The sequence below is a fragment of the Liolophura sinensis genome, chromosome 9 (genome assembly GCF_032854445.1).
Source record: "Liolophura sinensis isolate JHLJ2023 chromosome 9, CUHK_Ljap_v2, whole genome shotgun sequence".
Classification (NCBI taxonomy): domain Eukaryota; kingdom Metazoa; phylum Mollusca; class Polyplacophora; order Chitonida; family Chitonidae; genus Liolophura; species Liolophura sinensis.
The window spans coordinates 34156167-34165951 of record NC_088303.1 but is presented as its reverse complement, the minus strand read 5'-3'; the positions used below and the strand labels follow the sequence as shown (position 1 = coordinate 34165951).

The window sequence follows — 9785 nt, the reverse complement described above, 5'->3', positions numbered from 1 at the left end:
TTTATAATTGGTCTCCAAAGGTTTTCTGCAGCTGAAACGGATTTTGATATGTGCTGCCTCACTGAACAAACTATGACTTGAACAATCAGGAATTCTGAGCTTTTTGTATAACATAAATATGCTGTATATTTAATATGTTGTACATGTGTGTGTGTTGTTAATTGCATTCACTTTCCAATTGTTCATCCAATGGCCATGAATAGGAAAGTTTAAGATAATGTCATTGTATTTGAAAAGTATTTTTAACCTGATATTGCAAACATTATATATGTATGGATTGTTAAATAAACAATTGTTATGTCCATGACCTGGGATATTGTGTTGTTTTTTTAAGGCACTGACCACCTGAATTCCTCAACCTTTTCACATACAGAAACAATTTCCAGTGCAATTTATGCACATTTGTAACATTGGTTGGATTGGCCAATGTCAGGGTTTCACAAAAAGTATAATTTTAATAGTATACAAAGAAGAATCTCTTCTAAATAGGCTTGAGTAAACACTTTACATGAATTACAGGAAGTTTCCTCCAATAGTTTCAAGTTCCTGGTTGACTTGCAGTTTTAAAGTTCTTGGCAGAGTTCAAGAATACAGTATGATCTCTGACATAAATAGTGGTGAAGAGGTCAAACAATGATTTATTTACAAACAACATGGATGGAAATTCAGGATTTCACCAAGTTCCTCAGGAAAAGAGGACAGTCTTTATTCAGTGCAATTGGAATTCAGCTTACTGGTGATCAACAAACCATTGTATCAACAATAAATACAACAAAGGTATTTAAAATACACACATACACACAAAAAAAAAAAAACAGCAGCAGGTGTGAAGGTAATAAATATGGTAATCGGTACCAATATGAACATAAATTTACCTGTTAGATGGGTAAAGCAAAAATATGAAATACCGAGACATCAAAAGTAGATATTGGTCAGAATTTATGACGTTTTAATTTCACACAAATTGATGTATTTTTGCCAAATATATGTAACAAAAAAACGGAGGGATCATAGTGAAATTCTAACTACTTGCCTCTACTGGGACTTTTGGCTCAAATTATGGACAAAATTTTGAATTGAGATTTATCTCAAATTTTGACATTTGGGTGCTTCGTTTTGTAGGGAAAAACTTCCAAGTCGTATATTAAGCTTGCTCATATGGTTAGAAATACAAGCAACACTGTACTAACCCACAAACAAAATCACATACAAAAATGAACTTTTTTTTTTTTGAGAGAAATAAAGGCCATAAAATATTACTTTTAGTGGTGAAATTTAGATTTTCCTAAAGAGGATATCATCCTATCTTCCAAACAAAGCTCACCAGATCTTTTCAAGATCAATGCAAAACTCTCAGAATCAGACAAAATTTATAACTTGGTCTGAACATAATACACCTGAAATTTCCCCCAAGCAAATTACATGATTGGAGCCTGCAACTTTCAGCCTTATCTCTCACTAAGATCACAGACCTGTTTCTTAAAATAGTAGTCCAAAAAATGAGATACATTTTAAACAGTGTTCGGACCATGCAGTTTGGTAGACAGTTGACAAGCGAATGTACTGATTTATATACCCTGATATTACAGAGTTTTGTGTGATAATTCCGTATTTGTTTTGGTGATATAATGCCCATATTACATCGGTAACATTTTTTTTTTTTTTAGATGATAGAACTTGAATGATTCATAATCAATCATGAAGTGTCAGCAGTGTTGATATCATTTAAAAAGTAAATGTGCTTGATGGGGAAAAGTGTTTTAAAAAAAAGTGTAGTAAAAAGCTTTGAGAAGAAGCTGAATGGAAGCATACTGTATTACTGTATCACCACAATACTGTATCTGAATACTGTATTACCACAGTTTCTGAATACTTTCAATGTGGTCTGCAGTACTCCCCATACCACAATCACAACAAAGTCTGTCAACAGAGCCTTCAGCAATATTTTCTTCCAAACCTAAACTTTAACAGTTTTGAGTACACTGGTAATAACAATGTCATTTATATTTACAGAAAAAAAAAAAAGAATATAATGCAAAACATACCATAATACACTGAGCAAAAAGCTGAGCACAACCTGCAATAAATATATATTTTGAGTATCAACAAGTATATATATATATATATATATATATATATATATATATATATATACACAGTTTTCTGGAGATTCCTCATCCTTATATTTGTCAAGTTTCAATAAAATTCATGAAACTTGGAAAAACTAAAACATATCCTAAAATTGACACTTCCTTCTAATGTACAAACTTTTAACAACAAAATACAGCACAGGTGTACCTCTAATAAGGGAAATAACCCATACCTATAAGCATTCTCTAATATGATGCAAATTCAACAGAGCATGTTAACATGAAATAGCCCTAAACCATTCAAACAAATCAACAAATTCAATTCATTTAAATAAGATGTTATCAATTTTCTAAAAATCAATAAAAGTCTGGTGGTTCTGAGTGTACATCATCTGGAATCTTAAATACATTTCTTTTGCATTTGACTACACTATATAAAAGACTTCTGATGAACAACAAAGCACTAATGTAAAACAAAAAGTTTTTGGTCAATACCATTCAGGTCTAGAGCAGAAAATTCTGATCAATAATCTGAAAATTGATTACTTAAAAAAAGTCATTGTTGCTGTAAAAATTTGATACTTCTAGTTAAATGTGTAGCTTGTAAAATGTCAACATAGTAAAGAAAAAAACAAAAACAAGAAAGACAAAAAGAGACCCTACGATTTCTTACCATGTATCTTGCGATGTTAATAGGTACCATGCTCTTTCTGGTATGCTAGAAATTTATGTTAGACAAGAAAATTAAGGAAGAAATAAAAAATAGTTTTCAGATAGTACCAAAAATGGCGAGAGACATTTTGAGCCTTCATTCTAGCTCACATTCTCTTACATCTACAAATTACAATATCTGCTTGTTTCATACATAAAAGGCTCTCATCTGGTTCCATTTTTTTTTGGTCAGAATAAAACCAAATAACCTACACAGATCTGTTTTATTCTCCTGGTTAACTGTTGAAGATATCAACTCTAATGGAAACAGTTCTTGACTAATTATGGCTGTTCAAGAGAAACATGAAGATTTCAGTCCTGCAGTTCGATACTCATCCGTAACATTAATACAAAATGTAGTAACTGTCAATGATGTTGTATTAAGCTACTTTAAGTTACCATGCTGACAAAGTGTTGAAAGTCTTATTCACAGCAAATGTTTTGTACACGTGAAGAAGTAAAGAGTCTTTTAATATACAAGTACAAGGTTTTAATAATATCACAGATAGCCTGGAGCTGTATAAAAAGAATCCAATTCGATACCTATATCTATAGATTCTATATTCTGATGTTGTAAACTCGATTCAGCAGGGAAAAAAAATCTGAATGAATCAAGCTCAATAAATGTTAAACAGGTGTGGGTTGTTCGTTACATTTAAGATAAATTTAAACATATATATTTTTAATCACATGTATTTGCATGTATTTATGCCAGGGAATCAGATTAAATACTATGGATATATAATAATGAGGGGTGATAATAAATTTACCTCTCAAAAGCTCTCATCAATCCTGTCATTAAAGCGTTCTTCCAGGTGTTTGGAAGGTCTCAATGTCCTTGGGGTTTTTCACATGGTAATTTTCATAAAATAAACTTGAGCAATCGACAGATTTTCTTCAACAAATTTTGAAATAAATTACCATGTTGAAATAACAGATCATACTGATATTAATGTATGTCTGGGGATTAATTTAAAAAAACAAAACAACAACACCACATTTTATCACAAAGTTAAAGTCTTCAACCATCATCAGATCAATGCAGAAATCTGAAATTTGGTTTCTGGTCATTTCAATGTCTGCCTTTCATAAACTGTATACTTTCCCAATCATCAAAACTTAAACACTATTTTTTTTTATCTGCCTTTCCTGTTTAATTATTTATAAACCATAAACATAAAACAAAAAGACATAAAAGAAAGATGAAAAATACGCTGGAACAATATCCATAACCAATGTTGACAATCAGTATAATCCTCTCTGAGCTGAAGGTCTGGTAATGATGGAAATGATTTACTCAAAATCTGAGATAGAAATATTACACCTGGGCCAGTCTTACGGAGCAGTCGTAACTTGTGCCTGGCGTAAGATCCATGGCAACACACAGTCAAGAGATATGGCACCATGCACAATGGTAAAAACCCATTACGTGACAATTTTGTAAACATGAGCCCTGTAGAGATGATTCAAAATACTTACTTTCCTATCTGAATTATTCTAGGTTGTTAATTTAATAGGGATGTTTGAAGCCAGTGGTTTGATGGTTTCAGTCATTACCATTACCTATATGGACAAATACATGTATCACAGGAATTGCATCAACAGACCAATAAAAACTCTGCAAATGTGTATTATAACCATTCTTTGTTTCACAAGTTTGTTACAGTGCGAACAAAGTAGATGCATCAACTCACCAATAAATAAGTATCTCGTGAAAGTGCATACATCGCTTAGTTCTTTTTCAGACAATGTGTACTATACGGTTGCATCAACTGACCAACAAACATTCTTCATTAAATTCAGTTTAAGGATTTCATTTTTTTTCTCAGAAGCATTGTGTCACTGTATCAACAAGAAGCTATGTACATAAAATCTTAGATTGTACATTGAGGAATGTACTTCACAACCATTTTTTGACACTTCATCATCAGGCCAACTGATTTCACACAAGCCGATTACTGAAGTGTCATCTTTCTACTCTAGCCTCCATGCCCAATAAAGAGATGTACCCATATGAAGAAGAGTATCACAAACACTAATACAGGTAACTGTCACGTTTCACAACAACACAATTACTGGGATCTCTACTTGATCTGTGTCAAACAAAAGAGATTGCAAGAAGACAAACCCCACAATTTGAGCAAAAAAAAAAACAACAACAAAAAAACAAAAAACAAGAAACAAAAAAAAAAGATAAAATGAAAACAAATTACTTAAAAATACAAGAGTGCAACTGGATAAAAAGAAAACAAGTTCAATATTGATAACATCTTTAGAAAAGAAAAAAAACATATCCTGCAAATAGTTACTCATTAAAATCAGTTTGAGAGCACAAGTAAATATATTTGTTTTTAATGAGGATACATTAATGAATGTTCCTAAGTGTTGGAAGCTATTTTCCTTCAATTCTCACTGTAACATCATCTGGACTTGCATCTTCTTTATCACTTGGTTTTGTGATCTGAAATCAAAGCAGACATGAGATATATATGACTCTTTAAGTCTTTAGGACGTTTTTTAGCTATCCAGTTTGCAAAAGTAACCAATCAGTAAACATTTGAGTCTGATTCCAAAAGGCCATTTCTGACTTCAATCATAATTTGAAACAGGATTTTAGATTTTAATTATTTTGACAACCTGATGTTATCTTCAGATAACCATGTCAAAATATTAACTTACAGCACCAAAACCTAAGCATAGTGAAGATCAAGCTTATAAATTCTGACTGAGTAACCGTCCCAAAAATGGTTGTGTGGAATCTCCCCAAGTCATACACACACAGACAAACATTTAGGATTTAGGAGTGTCACCTTCATGGCTTTGATCAGACAAGGTTCATTCTAATATATATCAAACCTTTTCAATCCATCCCAGACGTTAATTTGTAATTAATAAAAAATACATCCAGGCATCACAAAAATAGTTATTCATTTTAAATTATTTGATTAGTATTTAGTGATGTGCTCAAGAATTTTTCCGTATAATGACATCGGTCAAGTTTATGTGTTAAGGAAACCAGATTAAAAAACATTACACTTTGGCAAAGTCCTGACAAATCGGGTGACTAAAGTCACATCTGATCCGGCAAGACCTGGATTTGAACACTGGATTTTGATCTCAATGATCAATGGCCTTACAGCTGAAGCCATCAAGTTTAATAATTAGTGCTTTTCATGGTCCTGAGAAATTTATTTATTTCATTGGTGTTTTACACCGTACTCAAGAATATTTCTGTTATACGACCACGGCCAGCATTATCGTGGGAGAAAACCTCTGGGGTTTCACATTGCTTGATTCTGATTGATTCATCCACATTATAGGGCCACTTCATCATTTTTGTGATGTCTGGATAACTTCTTATCAGAAAAACTTAAGTGTTGGCATCAAAACGGATCCCGGGGGAAACTCATGACGATCTGCAGGCTGCTTCCAGGACCTTCCCACATACGGCTGGAGATGAAGCCAGCATGAGTTGGACTTGAACTCACAGCGACCGCATTGGTGAGAGGCCCCCGGGTCATTGAGCTGCGCTGTCCTGAAAAATCATTAACTTAAGAATTCCTGTTGACTACAGGTTGAGATAAAATAGAGTTCCAAAAGTGTGTACTGTTAACTTCCTGGTTTTAATCCACAGCACTTTTCACGGCCTTTTAAAAGTTTGTTGTCAATTTTCAACCACACCTCATCTCCAAAACCTGTAAGACCTTTCATTCTATTATTCTAAAGTAGAACTTACACCAAATACAGTATTTGTGTCAGCCAGTGCTTGTTTGGCCAGGTATCGCTCTCGCTTTATCTTCACTTCCAGAGCCTGAGGCACATCGGGAACCAAGATGTCGATCAGTCTGTTGATCCCAAACACTATGTGCTGTAACAAACACAAATCGTCAAGACATTGGCTAAACTTATGGAAGTTCTCTTGGCAGAATGCATCCATACAATTCTAAAAATTTAAAACAAGACAGAAGGGAACATAATACATGAGTGATTGACTGTATATCATCTAAAGTCTAGCACTTTCCCAGCCACACATTGCTTGATTCTGATTGATTCATCCACATTATAGGGCCACTTCATCATTTTTGTGATGTCTGGATAACTTCTTATCAGAAAAACTTAAGTGTTGGCATCAAAACGGATCATTTTAAGGCTTCGATGTGCTTCTGAAAGTGCATTTTTGTATAGCAATCTTTCGGTGAAATACATTTACCAGTACTCTTCTTAGATGAATTTTAATATATCTACAATGTAGATCTACAAAGAATCCAAGATTCAATTTATACAAGAAATACTTGATACCTCTTGTGATTCATACATGACCTGTTGATCATAACACTAGGGAGGTTAAGACCTGGCAAATTTACCCCTTGATACACAATGCAATACAAATCTTATGTGGTAATGGTTCAGCATAACATTCAGCCAGGTGGGAACAGGGCTTCCAACAATGGACCTTGTGTGTACAGGTAAATGTAATTGAGAACACTGGCACATGTAGGTTATTACCTGTAACTGGTTAAAATAAATTTTACCTCAAACAAAATAACAAATCCTAGTCTGACTGCAAAGAGTCGCCAGTAGAATAAAGTGTAATCGCCATTTTCATCCCGGAATGCTCGATACCTGATGATATAGAGAGGTACTTATAAAATTTAAGCTATTCATACACTACAAGGCATTTATACAATACAAGGTATTTATACAGTACAATGTTTACACAAAATACAAACATAGTATGCCACAGCCTTAGGACATCTGATATATTTATTTATTTATTTAATTGGTGTTTTACACCGTACTCAAGAATATTTCACATATACGACAGCAGCCAGCATTATGGTACTAGGATAATGGGCAGAGCCCTGGGGAACCCACGACCATCCGCAGACCTTCCCACATACAGCCAGCAGAGCATTTTTGAGTGACAGTTTGCACAGTGCATGTTTCAGACCATCAACCAAACCTTGTCATCAATCTTTTTTTTTTTTCACAAAATGTTGCTGAAATGTTGCACAATTAAAACACACAATTTTGAACATGCACAGACAGTAGGTCTGCATGGTTTATGCCTTAATGTCTTGAATGCATTGCCAAGTACAAAAACTTAGGCATGACCTTCTGTTTAAACCTGTGTTTCATCTTGACAGGGAGATATGCTCAAACTTCTTTGTCTGTCACGTCCACCTGACTTACTACTCATTTATTTATCACCTGATTGTTAATCCCATTTCCTTACCTGCAGGGCTCGGTGAGAGTGCCATTAGGTGCCCAGGCTAAGGAGAAGTTGGTATAACCCCAGAGGTTAAAGTCTCTCTCATACTGGTACAAGAGCCGAGGCAAAAACTCTGACGTGAATGCTATCAAAAATGCCTGTGGACAGATTAAAGATGCAAGTTTATAATCCACCCAGCTTCTCTCATTGCAATGCAACGTTACATCCTATTAAACTATTGGCTTTGTTATACAGCCAGGACATTCATTGGTGGAACATATGAATGTGTGTAAATGTCCAAAATTAAACTGCTTATGCTTCTTTTCAACTGTCTAAACTGCATATCAAGAAACGCCAAAATTTAGTCAAAACTGAGTACCCTTAAACATACATGTCGCAAGAATTACTGGTTTACCGGACACTGGAGCACCTGGAGTAAACCACTGTTCTTCGGCAGGCATGTGACAAACCTTTTGACTTTATGCCACTGTCCAACCAGAGAGACATATGAATCTTATTGGTCAAGGGCCTGAAAACTTTTCTCAAAAAGTGCAATTTTAGAGGCCGATAAATGGTCATAAAATAACATTTTGGTGGCTGAAACTTACATTTTTCCAGTAAGGTAGCATCCTACCTTCCAAATATACCTTTCAAAGCACTCAATGAAACTCTTTGAACCGGGAAAAATACGTAACTCGGTTATGAACGAAATTTTAGATCGAACACAGGACGTGCTAACACTGTACGTCATATTTCGTTTGTCAATATGAGAAGAGCCAGGGTAGAGTGCTGTCCCTTACATTACTGATGACAGCCATGCTGGCCAGGGCTTCCAATATGGTGAACCAGACACCAATGTCCTGGGCCCTCTCCCCTACAGGTTTCCGTGTCTCACACACCAGCTTCTGGGCATCCAGGCGGATCTCCACCCAGTTGTTGAGGAGGGCAAACAGGGGCGCCAAGGGGAAGGCAGCCACAAAGATGGTGATGAAGCCGAACTGTAGCACTGCAGAGATAAAGAGTTAGAATGTTAAAGGAATGTCAGAACAACTTCATACATAAGAAACTCCCACCATCTTGTTTGGGGCTACGGAGTAGGTCATAAGTCAAAAGTGATTTATGAAGGTTCATAAACAACAACCAACTTCTGCATACACTAACTGATGGAGGTAAGTCAAAGTCAGCTACAAATAGCTATCACACACAAATAGCTCATCGACCAAACAGTGTATGCTGATATTAACATTATGTTGTCGTTGCACTGCCTATATGCAGCATGTGTCACTTCCATTTTTTTGAAATTTTGCTTCCATTAAAACATATTAGGGTAGGTGTGTGTCGGTTAAAACATCTGAAATCTAGTAAAAGTTTTTAGTTTTGTCCTTTAAAACCTAGCTTGAAGAAAAATAGTTCCAGTAAGCATAACTTTGAGGTATTTCCTACATCAGTTCCTCTGTAACTATAACCAGGAAAACTCCTAATGACAGAAATATTTTAAAATTTTAACAAGAGCCAAACTTTACCCATTTCCAGGTATTCCTGGAAGAGACCCTCATAGTCAATCAGCTGATAGTCTTCCTCCCATCTTGTCTTTGCCACATTATTGCCCAGCTTCACTTTCCTTTTCCGCAACCAGGTTTTAAATTTTCTGTAAAAGATATACATATATAGAATTTATTAAGTATTTTCATTAATTCTACTTGTACCTTATGACACACCAAATGAGGAACAAGTCAGATAACTCAGCTTGTCACCATGAAACAAGAGCTGTA

The 9785-nt window shown here is 34.8% G+C and overlaps 1 protein-coding gene across 1 annotated transcript in view; it reads right to left on the bottom strand.

Moving 5' to 3' along the window:
- Positions 1–5036: 5036 nt before the first annotated feature.
- Positions 5037–9785, bottom strand: part of LOC135475460 (anoctamin-7-like) — a 56233-nt gene continuing 51484 nt past the window's right edge. Inside the window, exons 16-21 of the mRNA XM_064755369.1 lie at positions 9537–9661; positions 8814–9019; positions 8038–8171; positions 7334–7424; positions 6538–6669; positions 5037–5262 (exon numbers count right to left, since the gene is read on the bottom strand). Of these exons, the coding sequence (XP_064611439.1) occupies positions 5194–5262; positions 6538–6669; positions 7334–7424; positions 8038–8171; positions 8814–9019; positions 9537–9661 (757 nt within the window). The 3' untranslated portion in view covers positions 5037–5193. The remainder of the gene's footprint in view (positions 5263–6537; positions 6670–7333; positions 7425–8037; positions 8172–8813; positions 9020–9536; positions 9662–9785) is intronic.